Source organism: Anomaloglossus baeobatrachus, chromosome 5 (assembly GCF_048569485.1).
Source record: "Anomaloglossus baeobatrachus isolate aAnoBae1 chromosome 5, aAnoBae1.hap1, whole genome shotgun sequence".
In the NCBI taxonomy this organism is placed as follows: domain Eukaryota; kingdom Metazoa; phylum Chordata; class Amphibia; order Anura; family Aromobatidae; genus Anomaloglossus; species Anomaloglossus baeobatrachus.
In genome coordinates, this window is record NC_134357.1 from 469,636,427 (window position 1) to 469,661,207 (window position 24,781).

The following is a 24,781-nucleotide window of genomic DNA, read 5'->3' on the forward strand; positions in this document are numbered from 1 at the left end:
CAGACCCAGACTAGCTACATGGACACTATGACCGAGCCAGACCTGGACTAGATACATGGACTCAATGAGCGAGCCAAACCCAGATTAGATACATGTCTGAGCCAGAGCCGAACTAGATACATAAGCACTATGACTGAGCCAAACCTGGATGGAGATTGAATTCATGGGTACCATGACATAGACAGACCCAGAATAGATACATGGGCAATATGACCGAGCCAGACCCGGACTAGATACATGGGCACCATTGACCAATCCAGACCCAAAGTAGATACACAGGCACCATGACTGAGCCAGACCCGGAGTAGATACAAGGGCACCATGACTGAACCAGACCTGGAGTAGATACATGGGCACCATGACTGAGCCAGACCCAGAGTAGATACATGGGCATCATGACCAATCCAGAGCCAAACTAGATGCACAGGCACCATGAATAAGCCAGACCCAGGCTAGATACATGGGCACTTTGATTGAACAAAATCCGGACTAGATACATGGGCACCATGGTCGAACAAAATCTGAGCTTATATACATGGGCACCATGACAAAGCCAGACCCGGCCTAGACACCTGGGCACCACCGAGCCAGACCCAGACTAGATACATGGGCACCATGATCGAGCCAGACCCAAACTAGATACATGATCACCATTACTGAGTAAGACCCAGAGTAGATTCATCGGTACCATGACAGAGCCAGACCAGGACTAGATACATGGGCAGCATGTCTGAGGCAGACCCATACTAGATACATGAGCGCCATGACCAAGCCAGATGTGAACTAGATACATGAGCATCATAACCGAACCAGACCTGGATTGAATTAATGGGCACGATGAACAAGCCAGACCTAGACTAGATATATGGGCATCATGATAAGACAAAATCCAAACTAGATTCATGGGCACTATGACTGAGCCAGACCCAAACTAGGTAGAGGAGTTCTATGATCAAACCAGACCTGGACTAGATACATGGGCACTATGACCGATCCAGACCTGGCCTAAATACATAGGCACATTAACCGAGCCAGACCAGTACTACATACATGAGTACCATGACCGAGCCAGATCCGGACTAAATACATGGGCACTATGACCGAGCCAGACCCGGACTAGATACATGAGCACCATGACTGAGCCAGACCTGGATTGAATTCATGAGCACCATGAACAAGCCAGACCTTGACTACTAGAGATACTAGAGATACATGGGCACCATGATCAGACAAAATCCGGACTAGATTCATGGGCACCATAATGGAGCCAAATCCGGACTACATATATGGGCATCATGTCCGATCCAGACCTGGCCTAGATACAAGGGTATCATGAAGGGGCCAGACTAGGACTAAATACATGGGCATCATGACCGAGCCAGACCCAAACTAGATACACAGGCACCATGAACAAGCCAGACCCGGGCTAAATACCTGGGTACCATGATCGAACAAAATCCAAACTAGATACATGGGCACCATGACAAAGCCAGACCAGGCCTAGATACCTGGGCACCACCATGCCAGACCCAGAGTAAATACATGGGCACCATGACAGATCCAGGCCCAAACTAGATACATGAGCAACATTACTGAGTAATACCTGGACTAGGTACATGGACACCATGACCGAGCCAGACCCAAACTAAATACACAGGCACCATGACCAAGTCAGGCCCGGGCTAGATACATGGGCACCATGATTGGACAAAATCCAGACTAGATATATGGGCACCATGACAAAGCCAGACCCAAACTAGATACACTGGCACCACCAAGCCATACCCGGAGTAAATACATGGGCACCATGACAAAGCCAGACCCGGCCTAGATACATGGGCACCATGACTGAGCCACATCCAAACTAGATACATGAGCACCACCAAGCCAGACCTGAAGTAAATTCATGGGCACCATGACCGAGCCAGACCCGGCCTAGATACATGGGGACCATGACCGAGTGAGACACGGAGTAGATTCATGGGCACCATGACGCAGCCAGACCTGGACTAGATACAAGGGCAGTATGTCCGAGGTAGACCTGTACCAGATACATGAGCGTCATGACCAAACCAGACATGAATGAGATACATGAGCGTCATGACAAAGCCAAACCCGAACTAGATATATGGGCACCATGACCGGACCAGACTTGGATATATAAATTAGCAGTGTGTCTGACATTTCAGTAAAGGTACTGTCACACATAACGAGATCGCTAGCGAGATCGCAGCTGAGTCACCGTTTTGGTGACGCAGTAGCGATCCAGTTAGCGATCTCGTTATGTGTGACACCTACCAGCGATCAGGCCCCTGCTGTGAGATCGCTAGTCGTTGCTGAATGGTCCAGGTCATTTTCTTCAAAGGCGACGTCCTGCTGGGCAGGACACATCGCTGTGTTTGACACTGTGTAACAGGATCACATTGACTGCTGAGATCGTTATACAGGTCGCTAGTGCGACCTGTATTGTTCCTGCATCACTGGTAAGATCTGACTGTGTGACATCTCACCTGCGACCTCCCAGCGACTTACCAGCGATCCCTATCAGGTCGCATCGTTTTTGGGATCGCAGGTAAGTCGTTATGTGTGAAGGTACCTTTAGGGGAGGGAGATAAATGGCTTCCAGACATCCTGGAGCGGGTTATCAGCTAAACAAACAAAGGACATGTTATAAAACAAAAGTTTAGCCTTGCTAAACCTGATAGGTGACACACAGGGGAGCCATCATCTATCTCCACACACAGTGGACAATCAGCAGATATCTAGAGGGTAGGAGATACAATTATATTCAGTAATATTGTATAAATTTGTTGAACATGCCACCCGAGGATTAGTAGATTATCAATGAAATGTCTATAAGGATATGTGGACACTGCAACTTTTAGATGTCTCCATACCAGCTGAGTTTTTCCTGAAAAAGATGCTTCATGAAAACACAGATTGTGTTTTTCTGACATGGCTTTTTTTTAGTCTTTTGCTGTGAACATTTTTTTCTTAAAAATTTTGCCTCTTAATAGTGAATGGTTCCCAAGTGGAAGATGGCAGAAGAACGGACCAGTCATTTTTTTGAGGAAGCCTGAAGTGGTTAAAAGAAGTTGAAAAACACTGACCATATGTAGGGCATGTAATTTCTTTACGCTGAAGTGCAGGACGTTTCCCAAAATATAAATGGTTACCCCAGAATCTGGGTCAGTGCTGGTTCAATTTGCTCAGTCCGTGGCTGTAGAGGATTTCCACATTATATTGCTGTGGTGTTACATACAGAAGAGATGGATCATCGGGCTTTCTAGATTAACAGATGTCAGATTAGAATTTCACGGTAATATCTGTGTCCAGGTGAGGTTGGTTATGCATGTTTAATCACAAAAATAAGAGGGAGAACCAAATATGAGACACTATTGCAAAGTTGTGCCCGAAGGCTAGAACTTTGTACTGGGGGCACCAGAGGGTCCCGGTTCTTGCGCCATTATTTTTTACTTTAATAAAAAAAAAAAAAAAAAAAAAAAAAAGGTACGAGTGTTATACTATTACAATGGCCTGGCTCAGGAGCTCAGTGATTGTATCTGTGTATTACCATCTCTACATTAGAAAAGCATGGTGGAGAGGGATAGTCAGCTTTCAGGGTCAGTTGCTGCCCCTCTCTGGATAAGCACTCAAGAGACTCCTCGTCACCTCTGCCCGTCTCCTGCCATCTAAGGCTAAGTTCACATTTCCGTTGTTTTGCATCAGTCACATGCGTTGCTTGACGCATGTGACTGATGCGTTGTACAACAGATGACAAAGAAAAGAATTTCATTGTCGGACTCCGTTGCGTGCGGGGGGGCGGAGTTCGGAGGCAGAGTTCGGGGGGGCGGAGTTCGGAGGCAGAGTTCGGGGGGTGGAGCTGAGGACGTCAGTGCCGCGGTCTGCATGGCTGGGGACAGGTGAGTGAGTGTGTGAGTGAGTGTGTGTGTCTACATGCGTGTGTACATGCGGAGTGCGGAAGGGGGGCGGAGCGCGAGGGGGCGGAGCCTAACGGGGCTGTGGAGCTGAGGACGTCAGTGCCGCGGGGACTGCAGGGCTGGGGACAAGTGAGTGTGTGTGTGTGTGTGTGTGTGTGAGTGTGAGAGAGTGTGTGTGTGTGAGTGTACACATGCGGAGTGCGGGAGGGGACGGAGCCGAGTGGTGAAGTGTCGGCCTCCTTGCACACTGTATCCAGGGTAAATATCGGGTAACTAAAAGCAAAGCACTTTTCGCTTGGTTACCCGATATTTATCTTGGTTCATACACCGCTTAGCGCGGGCTCCCTGCACCCGTAACCACTGTAAATATCGGGTAACTAATCAAAGCGCATTGCTTGGTTACCCGATGCTTATCCTGGTTACGGGGGCAGGGAGCCAAAGAGAGCATGCGCAGCAAAATCCTACGGATCGCGCTGCTCAAAAAACGTTACAGGCTGCGTTGTTCCCGCCCGGCGGTCAGTTAAAAAACGACTGACCGCGACGCAGAGGATGCAACGCAGCATCATCAGTCGCAATCAGTCACTAATAGAAGTCTATGGGGAAAAACAGGATTCCTGCAAAATATTTTGCAGGATACCGTAATTCCTCTAGGCGACGGATTGTGACTGATGCAAAACAACGGAAGTGTGAACTTAGCCTAAATACCCATCAGAAAGCGCAGAGGGAACATTTCTCAGGATAAAGGGGGCAATGCGAAGTCTTACCACTTAATAACAACGCTAGATCCCGCTATACTGATCAATAATTTGCCTAAGGGCTTCGGCGGTGTCACGTCGTCGGCAGATGACTGGGATCACATCTGTGTGGACTGCTGCAGATTAAAAAAAAAAAAAAAAAAAAAAAAAAAAACCACAGCCTGGAGACGGCAGGCCTCTGCTAAGATTTTCTCCAACCACCATTTTGAGGACATTGCTAGTAAGTAAACAAAATGGTGCCTGGTAAACACTGCCAGCCAGGCCGATCCTGACAGTGGACCCGCACATCAGGTTTACACAGTGCTTAATAGCCAGGAAAAAAAGCACGGCTAGTAATGTAGGAGCAGGCGGTACGGTGGTACTAGTCATCTCCTATGTTACACAGAACTGGGAAGCGTATGTAATGACCTTGTGGGGGGCCATATTTAATTTTGTGGTGAGGTGTACAAGCTTCGCCGCAACAACTTCTTTATTTAGACTGATCTGCACTAGTCATGTGGCAGCATAAACCGGAAGACACCACTGGACGAGCCGCTGAAGAGAAGCAGCTGGACGGCTTAAAGAGCAACCCCACGTGTAAATGGAAAAAAGAAACCGATCGTAGAAAGCACTGCTGCATAAAACTACCTGACATTGCAAACATATCAGCCGGTGCCAACCGAAATACACAGGGATATCCGGGGATGCTGATATATTGATTCTGTATGGCCTGGTCCTTATTAACAAGGCAGACGAGCGACGTCCTGCTATACAAAATGTTTCAGCCTCACTATAGTAGTTTAACCTTATCATATCCCAAATCTCTTGGCTATTACCAAGGGTTCCTGGGCTACGACCATAGCTCTTGGAAGTCATTGGGAGTGAATTAATGAATGAATGAATGAGTGAATAATCTTCCCATCCACCCATTACAAAAAGTTGGGATCACTTTTTAGGCAGGGAAAATAGAAGCTGCGGCTCTAGACACATCTGCTGAATCGGACTCTCCCAGAGGATTAAGCTAAATCACTGTAGCAGTGAAAGGGGTTAACCCCATAAAGCCTGCAGCCAGTCGTCTTTGGAGCTATATGCCAGCAGTGGATACCGGCTCTTGGTTTGCAAGTTTAGGTGCAGGAAAGCGCAGATGTGAAACGGCAGTAAGGCTCCTCACCTTTGGATCGAGTGGTGACATCCATCCCCTCCACCACCTCCGGCTCAGTCTTCACTTCCTCCTCTGCCAAACTGTGGAAGACAAAGAAAGAGGGTAAGTGACCCTGTCAGGTCATCAGGCACATAACCCCCGTATAGCGCTGACCCCACATACACACATGTGGATTCCCTCGCTCCACATTGCATCTCTCACTAGTGTCAATCTCAGCCAGTGATAGATGGAGAGAAGATAGGTGACAGCTTCAGATTTAACCATGTCCTCCCTGAGAGGAGGAGAGCAATGTAGCAGCACTAGGGCTCTCTGAGGCTGCAGGTACCACGACTAATTATACATACATGTGACTGGAGGGATAAACGAGGAACCAGCTGGACCATATTAATAATAAGAAGTGGTGCAGGCAAAGGAGTACACTTTGCACTTCCAGTGTCAGTATTCAGGAGACATGCCCAGTCCCGCAGGATCCTGCAAGGAGAGCGTCTGCACTGAGCAACTCTACAGCAAGATCAGGATATGAAAAGAAGGGAGGAAAAAAACAAAACATCTTTAATAAACATGTAAACCCCCTTGTCATCCCTGGGCACCCTCAAGACAATCTGAGAATTGTACATGACATCCTCCCCATGCAGAGCATCTGTGTACATGATCAGGAGCAGCCGCCTCCGTCATTTACAAAGCCCCTCGGTCAGTATGGATACGTACACTTGAAATAACCTCTCCGACGAGAACGCTGCACCAGATTGAGACAGTCTCTAGGAAGGTAAGATTAATGGGGGAGGGGAGGAGGGGGAAGCTTTTTTTTGTTTTGTTATGATCATTTTTATTTTTTAGTGCACAAGAAATTTGATGTTTTCTGACATCCTTAAGTCATGGACTGCGATGAGGAAAGGGTTACCATCCATAAACGGGCACCTACATGCCGTGCATCGGACAATTATTGATAAGAAGCTGTGTAGATCCGTATTAGCTTGGTCATTAACAATTCGGCAAATCCAGAAATAATACTAAGTGCGCCCTGTACCAGGATAATTCTTCCCCTCTGTCCATGGAGAGAAGGTAACAAGAAATGCACTTCATGTCCTAATGCTTTGAATTAACCATTTCTTTGCCATCTGTCCCCCTCATCCTTCCTGCTTTTTTGCTTTGCATGCAACATTACAATTGTTGCAGACCTGGTATATATATCTATAGTGTTACCATACAGATCTGGGCTTGCTTTGCTTGCCACACATCTGTAATACTTGCATGAAAGGCAAAAGGATACATTAGTGACAAGTCTACAAAAAAATGAGGATACCAGATCTGTCCACCCCCCTCCATGTTGCATGATACAAGGATTCATGATAATGGAGAATAAATGTATGTGAAGCCTGTGTAATAGTGAAAGACGAGCAGCTGGAGGAATGGGAGCTGATACAGAAAGACTCACCTATCACAGTCTTAGTCATCGAGGACTATGTACCTTGTGCAGGCTCTGAAAATGGCGTCTGGCAGTAAATGCACTGCCCCATTCCTGCACTGGAGCTAAAATGGAAGCAGTTTATTTAATAGGGGCATATGTGGACTCGGCTGCTGCCATCTCCCCCGCCGACAGCACCATAGCAAAGGGGGAAAACATGCCTTCTATTTCAGCAACACTAGATGAAAACCAAATGTTTAGAGAGAATTCAGACAGGAAAAGACCGGTATGGTTTACACAGACTCGGCCGGAACAAAGGTCGGAGCTCCGTGTGGATGAGCAGAGGGGCAGAGGCCGGGATCCTCCACAGCAGGGTTTTATAGGAGACACAGTGCGGTTTCTAAACTAATAATCTAATCTTTTTTCTTGGTATCTAAGATCTGGGGTAAGAAGAAGAAGAAGAAACAACTAGGACCCTCATCGAGTCATCAAAGATGGTGACATCCCATCATCATGGAGCACTGGAGACCGGAGGAACGGGTCTTGTGTTCTGCATGATACCATCAGTGCAGGAGTCCAGTCTGAAAATAAACGTGTGGTAAACGGCTGGTTATAAACACTGAATAAATCACTCGTTCTACAATGCGGCAGCCGGCATAAAGAACCACCTTTTTGTATAGGCCCGGTGAAATCCACGGCACCCACTTTCTTCACTGACAAAAATAAAAAATGATGTATTCAGTCGATCAAGTATCATAAAAAAAAAACACAAAACAAAAAAACCCACAGAAGGACACTACCGCCACATCTCACCTCCCCTGACCGATCCCATATCTTCCCCAGGATTGTCTGTCATCAGATCCCATGAACGGATGTGGGACCGCACGTCTGCACAGCTCCCTCATGTCTGAGGACAACTTCAGACAAGTCAGACTTGCTGCAGGTACATCCAAAGATTGAAGGTCCCCATGCCCATTGGACTATCGATGTCCAAACCCGCCAATATCGTCACTCTGATGTGTATGGGGTCCTCCGACAGATGATGTTGGGGGGAGATAGGGATCCGGCATGTCTGATTTTGGACTGCTGATCCTTTTGTTCTCGAAGAGGTAAGCCACCGCTAGAGGAGTCTGGTAGCGGCTCTCAGAGAATAGAGGAGCACTCAGCAGAGCGTATGGGAGTAATGGCTGCCAGACAATCTGCTATGTATATGGATGCGGTCAACTGATCGTCGAGGGAGAAGTCGATCGGGCATTTCCAACATCAGACTGCTGATCGCATTGTTCTCCCGGAGATAAGCCGCCAGCAGACATGTCTGGTGGTGACTCTCAGAGAACACAGGAGCTCGGCGGACAAGCACTCCTGTCTGTGGGAGAGACAGCTGTCGAGCCATCACCAGAAGCATTATTTGTCCTACAGCCATCTACTGTGTATGGCCGGCAATAGGCAATTTTTATTTCATCCATTTCAATATAACGGGTGAAGTCTGCACCGCACATGCCTACACTTTTTGTATATTGCACTAAAAATATGAAAAGACTGATACTGCTATTTGGTGTTCAGAAGAAAAAAAAAACCTGTCCCAGCAATGGATGGGATCCAGTCTTTTAATGCTGGAGCCCATTGGTGGCAGCAATTTATCTCCCAGGCTGTGCCCTACCCTTATAATAAAACTAGCTGTAGCACCCGGCATTGCCCGGGATATAACTGTCTGTCTCTATCCCCGCGTCTGTCTGTCTGTCTCTATCCCCGCGTCTGTCTGTCTGTCTCTATCCCCGCGTCTGTCTGTCTGTCTCTATCCCCGCGTCTGTCTGTCTGTCTGTCTCTATCCCCGCGTCTGTCTGTCTGTCTGTCTCTATCCCCGCGTCTGTCTGTCTGTCTGTCTCTATCCCCGCGTCTGTCTGTCTGTCTGTCTCTATCCCCGCGTCTGTCTGTCTGTCTGTCTCTATCCCCGCGTCTGTCTGTCTGTCTGTCTCTATCCCCGCGTCTGTCTGTCTGTCTGTCTCTATCCCCGCGTCTGTCTGTCTGTCTGTCTCTATCCCCGCGTCTGTCTGTCTGTCTGTCTCTATCCCCGCGTCTGTCTGTCTGTCTGTCTCTATCCCCGCGTCTGTCTGTCTGTCTGTCTCTATCCCCGCGTCTGTCTGTCTGTCTGTCTCTATCCCCGCGTCTGTCTGTCTGTCTGTCTCTATCCCCGCGTCTGTCTGTCTGTCTGTCTCTATCCCCGCGTCTGTCTGTCTGTCTGTCTCTATCCCCGCGTCTGTCTGTCTGTCTCTATCCCCGCGTCTGTCTGTCTGTCTGTCTCTATCCCCGCGTCTGTCTGTCTGTCTGTCTCTATCCCCGCGTCTGTCTGTCTGTCTGTCTCTATCCCCGCGTCTGTCTGTCTGTCTGTCTCTATCCCCGCGTCTGTCTGTCTGTCTGTCTGTCTCTATCCCCGCGTCTGTCTGTCTGTCTGTCTCTATCCCCGCGTCTGTCTGTCTGTCTGTCTGTCTCTATCCCCGCGTCTGTCTGTCTGTCTGTCTCTATCCCCGCGTCTGTCTGTCTGTCTGTCTCTATCCCCGCGTCTGTCTGTCTGTCTGTCTCTATCCCCGCGTCTGTCTGTCTGTCTCTATCCCCGCGTCTGTCTGTCTGTCTCTATCCCCGCGTCTGTCTGTCTGTCTGTCTGTCTCTATCCCCGCGTCTGTCTGTCTGTCTGTCTCTATCCCCGCGTCTGTCTGTCTGTCTCTATCCCCGCGTCTGTCTGTCTGTCTGTCTCTATCCCCGCGTCTGTCTGTCTGTCTGTCTCTATCCCCGCGTCTGTCTGTCTGTCTCTATCCCCGCGTCTGTCTGTCTGTCTGTCTCTATCCCCGCGTCTGTCTGTCTGTCTGTCTCTATCCCCGCGTCTGTCTGTCTGTCTGTCTCTATCCCCGCGTCTGTCTGTCTGTCTGTCTCTATCCCCGCGTCTGTCTGTCTGTCTGTCTCTATCCCCGCGTCTGTCTGTCTGTCTGTCTCTATCCCCGCGTCTGTCTGTCTGTCTGTCTCTATCCCCGCGTCTGTCTGTCTGTCTGTCTCTATCCCCGCGTCTGTCTGTCTGTCTGTCTCTATCCCCGCGTCTGTCTGTCTGTCTCTATCCCCGCGTCTGTCTGTCTGTCTCTATCCCCGCGTCTGTCTGTCTGTCTCTATCCCCGCGTCTGTCTGTCTGTCTCTATCCCCGCGTCTGTCTGTCTGTCTCTATCCCCGCGTCTGTCTGTCTGTCTCTATCCCCGCGTCTGTCTGTCTGTCTCTATCCCCGCGTCTGTCTGTCTGTCTCTATCCCCGCGTCTGTCTGTCTGTCTCTATCCCCGCGTCTGTCTGTCTGTCTCTATCCCCGCGTCTGTCTGTCTGTCTCTATCCCCGCGTCTGTCTGTCTGTCTCTATCCCCGCGTGTGTCTCTATCCCCGCGTGTGTCTGTCTGTCTCTATCCCCGCGTCTGTCTGTCTCTATCCCCGCGTCTGTGTCTCTATCCCCGCGTCTGTGTCTCTATCCCCGCGTCTGTCTGTCTCTATCCCCGCGTCTGTCTGTCTCTATCCCCGCGTCTGTCTGTCTCTATCCCCGCGTCTGTCTGTCTCTATCCCCGCGTCTGTCTGTCTCTATCCCCGCGTCTGTCTGTCTCTATCCCCGCGTCTGTCTGTCTCTATCTCCGTCTGACTTTGTCTGTCTCTCTGTCTCTTTCCTCTACCTCTGTGTCTCTTTCCCCGTGTGTCTGTATGTCTGTCTGGCTTTTTTTTTTTCCTGTTTGTCTCTGTCTCTTTCCCTGTGTGCCTCTTTCTCTGTCTATGCCTGTCAGTCTGTGTCTGTCTGTCTCTCCATCGACATCATATTACCTCACACATAAGCTTGTTATACTATGACTGTCCTTTGTTCCTATAGCAACTATTCACAGCTCCTATTAATAGCCTGTAGCTCACAGCTCCATTCACTTTAATGAAAGCATGTTTTTTGGAGAGTAACTGTAAAGCAAGGGGTTAAATTTTCTTGTCAAAACATAGTCTATGACGTTCCCTGAGTCACATGAGGAGTCTGTGCAAAATTTTGTGATTGTACATGCGACGGTGAGGATTCCTTTAGCGGACATACACACAAATACATACACACATACACTCAGATTTATATATTAGATGATTACATATGGGAAGGGGTCCTGTGAAACCCATGGGCAAAGCTTCACTATTTTGAAAAAATCCTGCCCAACTTCCTAAAACATTAAAGCAAACTGGCAGGCCCACGGTGGGTAAACGAAAAAAAAAATTAAAATAAAATAATGCTTTCAGTGACAGCAAGCAGGGATCTTGAAAATGGGAAACAAAATCATAAAGAATATTGAAAAGGATTTCATCATAGAATTTTTTTTATTATTTCTTTACATAAAAACGGTCTTTCACTGAATGATTGGGTAGAACTTTGAGGGCATGGTGGGAGGATGTGGCATAGTGTGCCCCTCACTGTGGTATCCCACACAGCACCCTCTATATGTTACAGACGCACAATCTCATATTACAGATCTACCCAAATATGCCACTACACTAAATATAGCAGATGTCCAGCCCCGACCTCATGGGCCATCAGTGGGCACACACCCAATCTTCTACCAAGCAGATGACAAAAGAGCTGTATACACCACAGAGAAATGCTAAGACCAGGTATATGCAGTAATGGCGCCACTCCTAGTCCCAGGGGTTTCTACACCATTAGCCATCAGGCCCAGTATCACGTTCCCGTTTCCTCCGCAGCAAACCAACATAACCACACATCAGTTCAATCACGAGAATCATCAAGGCTAATAGTCATTAGTTTGGGAAGAGGTTAGCTGTGAAATAGGAAGATATAATCTTTTGCTCCCTGTTATCAGCCATTTCTGTCTGGTGAGGTTCTGACGGTTGATGGCTGATAACAGGGAGTAATCAATTATGTTGATTTCAGGCTGGAGAGAGGCTTAAGCCCGCCATACATACTATATGACTGTCGGCCGATCATTGGGCCACAAGCAGACTCTCCCATACACAGAAGCGCCCATTCGACCGAGCGCTCCTGTGCTCTCTATGGGATAGCTGCTGACTGACATCTCTGCCAGCGCCACATCTCAGGAGGACAGTGTGATCGTCAGTCCGAAATCAGACAAATCGAACAACATCTTTGACGATCAATCGCCCATCGCACCCCATACACTCGTGGACAGACCAGTTGATATTGGTGGGTTTGGTTCCCCATTTCTGGCTGGAGAAAAGCTATGTCGAATAAAAAGATATAATCTATTACCCAATGTTATCAGCCATTTCAGGCGGGTGATATGCTAAGGGGTGCTTCACACATAGCGAGATCGCTACCGAAATCGCTGCTACGTCACGGTTTTTGTGACGCAGCAGTGACCTCATTAGCGATCTCGCTGTGTGTGACACTGAGCAGTGATCTGGCCCCTGCTGTGAGATCGCTGCTCGTTACACACAGCCCTGGTTCGTTTTTTTATTGTTGCTCTCCCGCTGTGACGCACAGATCGCTGTGTGTGACAGCGAGAGAGCGACAAAATGAAGCGAGCAGGGAGCAGGAGCCGGCGTCTGGCAGCCTGCAGTAAGCTGTAACCAGGGTAAACATCGGGTAACCAAGGTGGTTACCCGATATTTACCTTCGTTACCAGCCTCTGCCGCTCTCACGCTGCCAGTGCCGGCTCCTACTCTCTGCACATGTAGCTGCAGTACACATCGGGTTAATTAACCCGATGTGTACTGTAGCTAGGAGAGCAGGAAGCCAACGCTAAGCAGTGTGCGCAGCTCCCTGCTCTCTGCACATGTAGCGACGTTATGATCGCTGCTGCTTCTGCTGTATTTGACAGCTAAGCAGCGATCATAACAGCGACTTACAAGGTCGCTGCTATGTCACAGAAAATGGTGACGTAACAGCGACGTCGTTGTCGCTATGTGTGAACCCAGCCTAACTGTAGAATAGGTGGGTGTGATGTATTGCCCTCTGTTATCATCCTTTTCAAGCTGGCATTAAATAATCTCTGGGATAGGCAGATGTAAACTATTGCTCCCTGTTATCAGCCATGTGACCCTGAGTGAGAGATTTCTTCATTGGGAGGAGTGACCACCGATGCAGAACCCTCCTTGCACCCCACGGTCACTACTTTATGTCACTTTTCACATCAGTATAGTGAGGTCTCTACTTTTGGCCCAGACTTTGCAGGGGCCTATACGAGGGGAGTATACACTATGGCCTCGGTATCAAATTCATTTCTAATCTCGTTGATCAGCTGTATTGGCCTACAATCGGTCAGTCACTGAGATTTAGGGGTGCTTCACACACAGCGAGCTCGCTGCCGAGATCGCTGCTGAGTCACGCTTTTTGTGACGCAGCAGTGACCTCATTAGCGATCTCGCTGTGTGTGACACTGAGCAGCGATCTGGCCCCTGCTGCGAGATCGCTGCTCGTTACACACAGCCCTGGTTCGTTTTCTTCAAAGGCGCTCTCCCGCTGTGACACACAGATCGCTGTGTGTGACAGCGAGAGAGCGACAAATGAAGCGAGCAGGGAGCAGGAGCCGGCGTCTGGCAGCTGCGGTAAGCTGTAACCAAGATAAACATCGGGTAACCAAGGTGGTTACCCGATATTTACCTTAGTTACCAGCCTCTGCAGCTCTCACGCTGCCTGTGCTGCCGGCTCCGGCTCTCTGCACATGTAGCTGCTGTACACATCGGGTTAATTAACCCGATGTGTACAGCAGCTAGGAGAGCAAGGAGCCAGCGCTAAGCAGTGTGCGCGGCTCCCTGCTCACACAGCTAAGCGGTGTGCGATGGTAACTAATGTAAACATCGGGTAACCATACCCGATGTTTACCTTAGTTACCAGTCTCCGCAGCTTCCAGACGGCGGCTCCGTGCAAGCGCAGCGTCGCTTGCACGTCGCTGCTGGCTGGGGGCTGTTCACTGGTCGCTGGTGAGATCTGCCTGTTTGACAGCTCACCAGCGACCATGTAGCGATGCAGCAGCGATCCTGACCAGGTCAGATCGCTGGTCGGATCGCTGCTGCATCGCTAAGTGTGAAGGTACCCTTAGGCTACATTCACACACTGCATCTTTTCTTGACCACAAAGATGCAGCGTTTTTGGCTCCAAAAAAAGGCATCCGTGGCAAAAACGCATGCATTTTTGATGATTTTTTTTTACTGCATTATGCCAATGCGTTTTTTAAGTCAAATATATTGACTGGAAGGGCTCAAAAACGCTGGAAAAAAAACGCAAAAAGAATTGACATGCTGCAAAAACCACAGCCAAAAATGATGCACTGTGTGGACAGCAAAACAGAAGTGTCATAGACTTTGCTGGGAGAAGGAAATGCATGTGTTTTGGTTCATCTTTGTGACCTCAAAAATGCAGCAAAAACACAGTAAAAGATGCAGTGTGTGAACATAGCCTTACCCTTTTCTGGCTATATACAGCATATTCAGATCTTTACTTTACAAGGCGCTGTAACGAGAGGCTGATCAGCTCCTGGGCATCGCAGGAAACGTCTAGAAGCACATCGCTGTCCTCCGCTCCCAACTTATTAGCTGTTAACCAGCTCTGTGCTGCCATTGGTGCAAAACCCCTAACCGGACGCTGGATTGGTCTGACGGCTGGAATTTTAATTTATTTTTCCCTTATTTTTTTTTTTTTTTTGCTCCTTCCTCCCTCTCGGACATCTTGCTGCAATGCAGACATCTTTCCTGTAAATACATAGGTGACAAACACGGCCGTTTCTATTAGGCTACTTCACACATCCGGTTTTGGCCGTCAGGCACAATCTTGTTTGTGCCCGATGCAACGGATCCATTGCAGATTGTGTAAAAACTGATGCGACTGATCCAGCAAAAAAATAGATCCGTTCGTTTGGTTTTTTTTTTCTTTTTCATTCCAAAGCGAGAGAGAGAGAGAAACCCCATCATCAACGCACACACACCGGCACTACCGCCCCCATCATCACCGCACACACACCGGCACTACCGCCCCCATCATCACCGCACACACACCGGCACTACCGCCCCCATCATCACCGCACACACACCGGCACTACCGCCCCCATCATCACCGCACACACACACACCGGCATCACCGCCCCCATCATCACCGCACACACACCGGCACTACCGCCTCCATCATCACCGCACACACACCGGCACTACCGCCCCCATCATCACCGCACACACACCGGCACTACCGCCCCCATCATCACCGCACACACACCGGCACTACCGCCCCCATCATCAACACACACACACACACACACACACACACACACACACACACCGGCACTACCGCCTCCATCATCACCGCACACACACCGGCACTACCGCCCCCATCATCACCGCACACACACCGGCACTACCGCCCCCATCATCACCGCACACACACCGGCACTACCGCCCCCATCATCACCACACACACACACCGGCACTACCGCCCCCATCATCACCGCACACACCGACACTACCGCCCACATCATCACCCCACACACCGACACTACCGCCCACATCATCACCCCACACACCGGCACTACCGCCCTCATCATCACCGCACACACCGACACTACCGCCCCCATCATCACATCACACACGCAGGCATTACCGCCCCCATCATCACCACACACGCAGGCACTACCGCCCACATCATCACATCACACATGCAGGTATTACCGCCCCCATCACCACACACACCGGCACTACTGCCCACATCATCATATCACACACGCAGGCATTACCGCCCCCATCATCACCACACACGCAGGCACTACCGCCCCCATCATTACTCCACACGCCGGCACTACCGCCCTCATAATCACTGCACACACACCGACACTACCGCCCCCATCATCACCGCACACACCGGCACTACCGCCTCCATCATCACCACACACACCGGCACTACCGCCCCCATCATCACCACACACACACACACACACACACACCGGCACTACCGCCCCCATCATCACCGCGCACACACCGGCACTACCGCCCCCATCATCACCGCACACACCGACACTACCGCCCACATCATCACCCCACACACACACCGGCACTACCGCCCCCATCATCACTGCACACACACCGACACTACCGCCCCCATCATCACCGCACACACCGACACTACCGCCCCCCATCATCACATCACACACGCAGGCATTACCGCCCCCATCATTACTGCACACGCCGGCACTACCGCCCACATCATCACATCACACACGCAGGCATTACCGCCCCCATCATCACCGCACACACCGGCACTACCGCCCACATCCTCACATCACACACGCAGGCATTACCGCCCCCATCATCATCACACACGCAGGCACTACCGCCCCCATCATCACCGCACACGCCGTCACTACCGCCCCCATCATCACATCACACATGCAGGCACTACCGCCCCCATCATCACCGCACACACACCGGCACTACTGCCCCCATCATCACCGCACACACCGACACTACCGCCCACATCATCACCCCACACACACCGGCACTACCGCCCTCATCATCACTGCACACACACCGACACTACCGCCCCCATCATCACCGCACACACCGACACTACCGCCCCCATCATCACATCACACACGCAGGCATTACCGCCCCCATCATCACCACACACACCGGCACTACTGCCCACATCATCATATCACACACGCAGGCATTACCGCCCCCATCATCACCACACACGCAGGCACTACCGCCCCCATCATTACTACACACGCCGACACTACCGCCCTCATAATCACTGCACACACACCGACACTACCGCCCCCATCATCACCGCACACACCGGCACTACCGCCTCCATCATCACCACACACACCGGCACTAACGCCCCCATCATCACCACACACACACACACACACACACACCGGCACTACCGCCCCCATCATCACCACACACACACACACCGGCACTACCGCCCCCATCATCACCACACACACCGGCACTACTGCCCACATCATCATATCACACACTCAGGCATTACCGCCCCCATCATCACCACACACGCAGGCACTACCGCCCCCATCATTACTACACACGCCGGCACTACCGCCCTCATAATCACTGCACACACACCGACACTACCGCCCCCATCATCACCGCACACACCGGCACTACCGCCTCCATCATCACCACACACACCGGCACTAACGCCCCCATCATCACCACACACACACACACACACACACACACTACCACCCCCATCATCACCACACACACACACCGGCACTACCGCCCCCATCATCACCACACACACCGGCACTACCGCCCCCATCATCACCACACACACACACACACACCGGCACTACCGCCCCCATCATCACATCACACTCGCAGGCATTACCGCCCCCATCATCACCACACAAGCAGGCACTACCGCCCCCATCATCACCGCACACACCGGCACTACCGCCCCCATCATCACATCACACACGCAGGCACTAACTCCCCCATCATCACATCACACACGCAGGCACTACCGCCCCCATCATCACCGCACACATGCAGGCACTACCGCCCCCATCATCACCACATACGCCGGCACTACCGCCCCCCATCATCACCGCACACGCCTTCACTACCGCCCCCATCATCACCGCACACGCAGGCACTACCGCCCCCATCATCACCTCACACACCGGCATTACCACCCCCATCATCACCGCACATATGTGCACTACTGCCCCCATCATTATCGTGCACACCGGCACAACCGTCCCCATCATCACCGCACACACGGGCACAACCACCCCCATCATCACCGCACACACCTGCACTACCGCCCCATCATCACGACACACACCAGTACTACCGCCCCCATCATCACCGCACACACCAGTACTACCGCCCCCATCATCACCGCACACACCAGCACTACCGCCCCCATCATCACCGCACACACCAGCATTACTGCCCCCATTATCACCACACAAACAGACACTACTGCCCCCATCATCACCGCACACACGCCGTCACTACCTGAGTGATGTCACTGCTGACAAGCGACTCAATTCAGTTGCTCTGTAGAGCTCACAGCGAGCGGCGGCGATGTACTACGGCCGCTCCTGTCAGCTTCAGATGTAGCAGAGCTGAAAGCATTGTGGGACCTCGTGTGGATTACGCCGGATCTGGAGGGGTATTTGGGGATTAATAGAGTGGTGAAAAAGGGTGTTTTTTTGTCTTTCATGTCAAATAAACACAAACACTGAAAAATCCTTTATTTACTTTCACTATAGATTAATCATGGGGGGTGTCTTATAGACGCCTGCCATGATTAACCTAGGACTTAGTGGCAGCTATGGGCTGCCATTAACTCCTTATTACCCCGATTGCCAACCGCACCAGGGCAATTCGGGATGAGCCGAGTAGAGTCCCGGGACTATCGCATCTAATGGATGCGGCAATTCCGGGCGGCTGTTGGCTGATATTTTTAGGCTGGGGGGCTCCCCATAAGGTGGGGCTCCCCATCCTGAGAATACCAGCCTTCAGCCGTGTGGCTTTACCTTGGCTGTTATCAAAATTGTGGGAGACCGCACGCCGGTTTTTTAAATTATTTATTTTACTGCGAGATATAGACCCGCCCACTGGCAGCTGTGATTGTTTCCAGTGAGACAGCTGTCACTCAGTGTGGGGGCGTGTCTGACTGCAACCAATCATAGGCACCGGTGGGTGGGGGATGCAATGAATATGAGATTGAATAATGAGCGCCCGGCATTTTCAAATCAGAAGCCATCGGAGCTTTGTGACAGCCGTGCAGCGCAGCATCGGTGAGAGTATGGGAGAGGGGGTGAGAGGGGGAGACCGACGAGAGAGAGAGACCGACGAGAGAGAGAGACCGACGAGAGAGACCGACCGACGAGAGAGACCGACCGACGAGAGAGACCGACGAGAGAGAGAGAGAGAGAGACCGACGAGAGAGAGAGACCGACGAGAGAGAGAGAGAGAGACCGACGAGAGAGAGAGAGAGAGAGAGAGAGAGAGACCGACGAGAGAGAGATTTCTACCTCTTCTGGGCATGCTCAGTTGTAAAGAAAAAAAAAAAAAGAAAGAAGAAGAGGAACCGGCCCCTATTTCTGTCTTTTGCCAAATGCCCCGGGATCAGGCGCACATAGCCTGTCATTCTATAGCATGCCGCACGGCGCCGGATACGGTGCAGGGCGTTTTTTTGCCGTTGGCAACAAACGTTCCTGTATGCGTCCTCTCTCGCCGCTGGACTGACAAATTTCAACGGATGCGGCAAAAAACAGATTGAACGCGAGGCCAGGTGGCACCATCCGGCGCTAATACAAGTCTATGAGGGAAAAAACACATCCGGCGGCAACAAAAGCCGAATGCATTTTTCTTGCAAATCGCCGGATTGTGCCTGATGGCAAAAAACTGATGTGTGAAAGCAGCCTTACCTGTGGCCTGTTACCCATAGGGGTGAAAATATAATTCAGTCAGATGACATTTTCTTTGGGAAGAAAGTGGGGGAATTTAACCTCTTCATTGCAAAACATGGGTGTAGATAAACATGAAAATACATAAGGTCTGGTGCTGCCCAAAGATCCCTGGATGCACATCAGATAGGGGTCCGGTTAGATAATAAAGGTTACATTTAGATGTGTCAATTTCAGCCTGTCAATGCATCATTAGTGGAGATGGTGCAGATGGATTCGCAAACCCCTTTCCATTGGCCATGTCTGTAATCTGTAGTCGCTGGATGGGCGTCCCGAAAAGCGCCTTTTAGCTGGTGGATTCCGCAGCTCTTTTTTTGATTAGCCGGCCTGGCATGACGTCACATGTGCGTATTGCCAGAGTGATGATGTTGCGTCAGATTGGATAATCAAAAGAGGAGGAGCAGCTGCCGGGAGGTGGGAGGGCCTTCGTCCACCGACTAGTTTACTGACAGGTCCTGCAAATCGATTAGCACCATCTCTGATCATTAGCGATTCCGTACTCATTTATCTGCCAGGTTACACTGAATCCTACCTGCTCTTTAAATTTGTAGGCTTTTGACCCAGGAGCGGTGTGTGTCAGATAGAAATGGTTAGGGTCCCATCAAAGACAAAAGTTTGCCTCGTCGGGTCATGGCTGGTGGTCGCAAACAAAGTGGCGAACTAGTGCGATAAGTAACTTAATTTTATAAGTACACTCTGTATGGCAGCAAAGTATATCTATTCAAGGTTTGCATATACCTCTGCGCCGGCAGTGTACTGCTGTGTGTACTTTTTATATGTTTACACGGGCCAACGAATGAGGGTACAAAATATGTTTTGCTCGCTCATCATGTGATGGCTGACATTACTTAAACTGGCAGATAATCAGGAACAAGCGCTTGTTCGACGATTAGCTAATGGTGGTCTAAATGCATCATTAACACAGATATAAATGCATAAACATACAACACATGCTTAAATAAATTATATATATATTATATATATTTCTCGGTAATGGAGCGGAAACATCACTGCGAGAAAGATGGCAAAAAGACAAAAAGCGTATCAATAAACCAAATAGCAGGTAAAGAACACTGCTTTAGAAAAAGCTGAACATCTTACATGACACTGGCATTTGACACGATTGTCTAACAAGATGGAGACTACTGGTGACGTCAATGACGCTGGCACCATTTTTATAACCCTTTAACTGCTGGGAACGTCTCCGAGAGCTCGGTGGGAGTAAATATCAGCGACACATGCCATCTGCTGGGTTGTCATTTCAAAAATTAATTACACAATAGAGGTTCTTTAGCTACAATTAAAATTCTGGAAAAGGATAAAAAGCAAATATCCAGTAGCTGCGGTCACATGAAGCGGATAGGAGAGGGTTAATGAACCTTTATGCAGCTTTTACATAACATTTTTAATCCACATTCACGTTAGGATCGTAGGTTGGGACATCTGGCACCCAAGATTTACCATCAGTACCTAAAATTTAACCTTGCCAAAGTGACAAAAAAATAAAAAGATTGCAGACAGATAAAAAGTAAAGGCCTATTTTGATGAAACCACATCCATTCTCGGGACTGGGCGCTCAGACCTATTGCTTATTTGGACTTGCGATGTCAGAAAACATCTAAAAAGTACTATTAATGAATATTAGGAATCTTGCCCTCTAAATACATTAATATCCACAACACGAGTGTGCAATTCACAAATGGCAGGAAGTAAAGCAGAGGCTCGGTTAATGAAGAAATCAGAGGGTAGGACATCATGTACACGAACCATTTTGTTTCCTGCCTCTAATAATAGACTGCTGCTTACATTACACATGAGCCTCATAACTTACCTTATTATATTCAAGGAAAAAGAAAAACCCTTTCGCGCCCCAACCCCTCTCCCCCTCCCCAAAAGGGGAAAAAAAAAACTAAATTAAGTGCCTCACATTAACCCTTTGTGATGTCCAGAACTGCAGCTACACCACAAAGGGTTAATCATAGGAATAGCTGTATTACAACGTCGGCCTGCAAATGACAAAATGTATCTGTACGTCTTTAACATCAGCAGGTTTTCTACACTTCTATCTATGGTTACCGAAAACTTGTGTTTAACGTTAACGTAAAGAAAGTTGACATAAATACAGCGTCATAGTGATACAGTTCATATACTTACTGTTTGACATCCATATTGGTTTGTTCCTAGCCTTAGGAAGTCACATACCAGAACATACACAAAAAAAAAAATATATACATATAATATATCAAAAAATGATATATTGGTGAAAAGCAAGAGAAATCATGAGTGCGCAGACTGCGCCGATCCACAGGGCCCCGAATAAAACAGAGAAAGGCTTCAGATACGGTGGTATTCTAAAAATCCGACAGATGCAACCTAGGCCCCAGACGTATGTCAGGCATGAGTGCTGGGAGAATCCTTGTGGCCGGTATTAAAAGTAGCAGTCCTGGGTTAATATTTCTTTTGTCCTTTAAGAAACTGAAAAAATAAAAAAAATAAAAAGTTGCTCAGGGAGCCACTGCGTTCTGTTTGGTGGCCTGTACGTCAGCTGAAGCCTTGTGCTGGGGGAGCCTCCATGTTTCTCTGAGCAGCATGTGACACAGGAATACACAATAATGCAGAGATCTTCCTTGGTGAACAGGGGAAGGAGGAGGGGGGCTTTGTGCAGAAACCCTCCAGTCTTTCCAGGAAAGTTACTTGAGCAGGGTACCCCCCAGTACCACTGCTGTAACCCCAGCAGGAATCACTGGTCAATGGCACCCAACCATGTGATCCCTCCAGAAAGTCAAAATGTAAAATACTTGCTGGTTTAGTGAAATTGAGGCGAGAAGTCGCAGAGATGCAACCTGGAAAAGCACAGTGTGTCCAAGAAGATGGGGATTAAACTACCAAAAAAAAAAAAAAAAACAACAACCAAGCTCTGGCTTACCTGTGTGGATGCATTGTTACAGTGTTATATGTCAATACTTATAAAACATGGAGGACAGACTCTCAGTTCTCAGACAGAAAGGGCTTGGCACTTCAGCCTGATGATCAGACTCCCCTGATGCAAGCCGGGGCAGGATTGGAGGTTTTCGGGAATCCACATGTAATGCTTCAGGTCATTGGCTGAGCCACTTCCTGAGTGATTATCTTTGTACAGCTCTCGCAGGCAGGAGCCATCCTGAGCAGAGAAAGAGACAGGCTTCAGCTAGGCCTTCATACTGCGGATCTGGAAGTGAATGCAAAAAACACACGGCCATTAGCAGACGCACATGTATAGCGATATATAATTACAGTGACACACAATCACCCTCCTCTCCTTCACAGAGCTCCCGTGATACACAGAGGACACAATGTTACAATGTGTAGTTACAGTTAGACAAAAAAAATGCATAATAGAAGCAAACCTGTGGGACCATTGATCCCTGAGCTCTGGAGCAGAGAATCCAGGTACAGAGTAAGGAGGAATGAGGTCGGTGACACTAATACCCAGACAGGGCCTTCCTGGGACACAGGAGGAGCACTGGGGCTGTCAGATCTTTTCAACAAACCTTTTATTCCCCCATCCTCCAAGGCCGAATCAAGCTGTCCTTAAAGCAACACAGAGAGAGAGAGAGAAAACCCAGCTTCCGCCCTGGCTGGCTGCAAATTGCAGAGCATTAACCCCGCGTCGCCTGTTCTCTGTGAAGGAAGGCCTGCCTATGCCTGCAGCCTTAAGACAAAGGGGAAGGAGACTTCTGCCCCAATTGTTGTTTTAGGCGTTCTTACCAAAAGAACGGTCATTGTGTCCTGTAATTAAAGTCTCTTCACAGTTACACAACAGGCAGGACACTGGCAGTCACTGGAGAGAGCCCTGGTCCTAAACAATAGAATTAAGGACATGTACACAAGAAACAGATACCTTGCTAATTTTCTACAGCAGCAAAGCCCCCCACCCCCCCTTTTCAAACTGTATATAGTATTTGTTTCTTTATGGCGGATGTTTCTGCAAATATGTGGCAGATTTTTTACAGACTTTGCACTGCAGTATGTAGTGAAAATCCACAGAATATAATTGTCAAAGCTCAATGCCATTTATGTGACAATTTTTTCTTTTTTTTTTTTTTTTACACAGCATTTCTAAATAGGATCTAGTAAAAACTGTTACTAATATTATTATTATTATTATTATTGTTTATTTATAGAGCACCATTGATTCCATGGTGCTGTACATGAGGGGGTTACATACAGAATACATGTACACGTTACAATAGACAGACTAGCACAGGGGGAAGAGGGCCCTGCCCTTGCGGGCTTACATCCTAAAGGATTTTGGGGAGGAGACAGTAGGTGGGGTGTAGGTGGGGCGGCAGCTCCGCACGGTGGTGGGGCGGCAGCTCCGCACGGTGGTGGGGCGGCAGCTCCGCACGGTGGTGGGGCGGCAGCTCCGCACGGTGGTGGGGCGGCAGCTCCGCACGGTGGTGGGGCGGCAGCTCCGCACGGTGGTGGGGCGGCAGCTCCGCACGGTGGTGGGGCGGCAGCTCCGCACGGTATAATACTATAATGACATTCCGAGCACCTCAGGTGACATCATGATGTTGTAGGGGCCTAGAAATCACAAACGTTGCCCAGTGTAGTGGCTGGAGACGATCGTACCACCCGGGTCCGGAGTAACCATGCACAAGGTACTTTGAATCTTTTCCTCAACTCTAATGTATAACATTGTACACAATGGTATATAACAGACGAGGACGGTACAATTACATTACTGCAGCAGAAGGTGGCATGGAAGTGAATAGGGTTAATTAAAAGCACAACATAGTGGACCGCCAAATCTATGAGATCCTAGCCAGGCGGCACCATGACATTGGCTTACTATGTTATCTTACAATTTGGAGGAAAATGCAGCTTTCTAAATATGCAGTTGGGGAAAAAACTCCCAGAAGAAATTGCATTTTCCACTCACTCCCAAATTGAACGCAATTTTTCTATTTTGTTGCTGCAATTTTGTGATAGATTCATTTTAATAGGGAAAAAAAATGACTATCACCAGTTTTCGCCATACAATCTGCATACATTATTAAATACATCCCTTAGGCTACTTTCACACACATCAGTTTTTTG

At 49.2% G+C, this 24,781-nt stretch overlaps 1 protein-coding gene and 1 long non-coding RNA gene across 11 annotated transcripts in view; one reads left to right on the plus strand and one right to left on the minus strand.

Annotated features, from left to right (window-relative positions):
- Positions 1-23,333, minus strand: part of ZMYND8 (zinc finger MYND-type containing 8) — a 163,713-nt gene extending 140,380 nt beyond the window's left edge. For 4 of the 10 annotated variants that reach the window (XM_075350629.1, XM_075350626.1, XM_075350620.1 and 1 more), the window contains exons 1-2: positions 6,004-6,116; positions 5,847-5,917 (exon numbers count right to left, since the gene is read on the minus strand). In XM_075350629.1, the coding sequence (XP_075206744.1) occupies positions 5,847-5,917; positions 6,004-6,101 (169 nt within the window). In that variant the 5' untranslated portion in view covers positions 6,102-6,116. The other 6 variants (XM_075350625.1, XM_075350623.1, XM_075350621.1 and 3 more) reach the window with 6 other exon arrangements.
- LOC142311844 (uncharacterized) lies at positions 5,934-8,955 on the plus strand. Its single transcript, XR_012754304.1, has 3 exons — positions 5,934-6,603; positions 6,675-6,899; positions 7,681-8,955. It is a non-coding gene; the product is annotated as an uncharacterized LOC142311844 (long non-coding RNA).
- Positions 23,334-24,781: the final 1,448 nt, after the last annotated feature.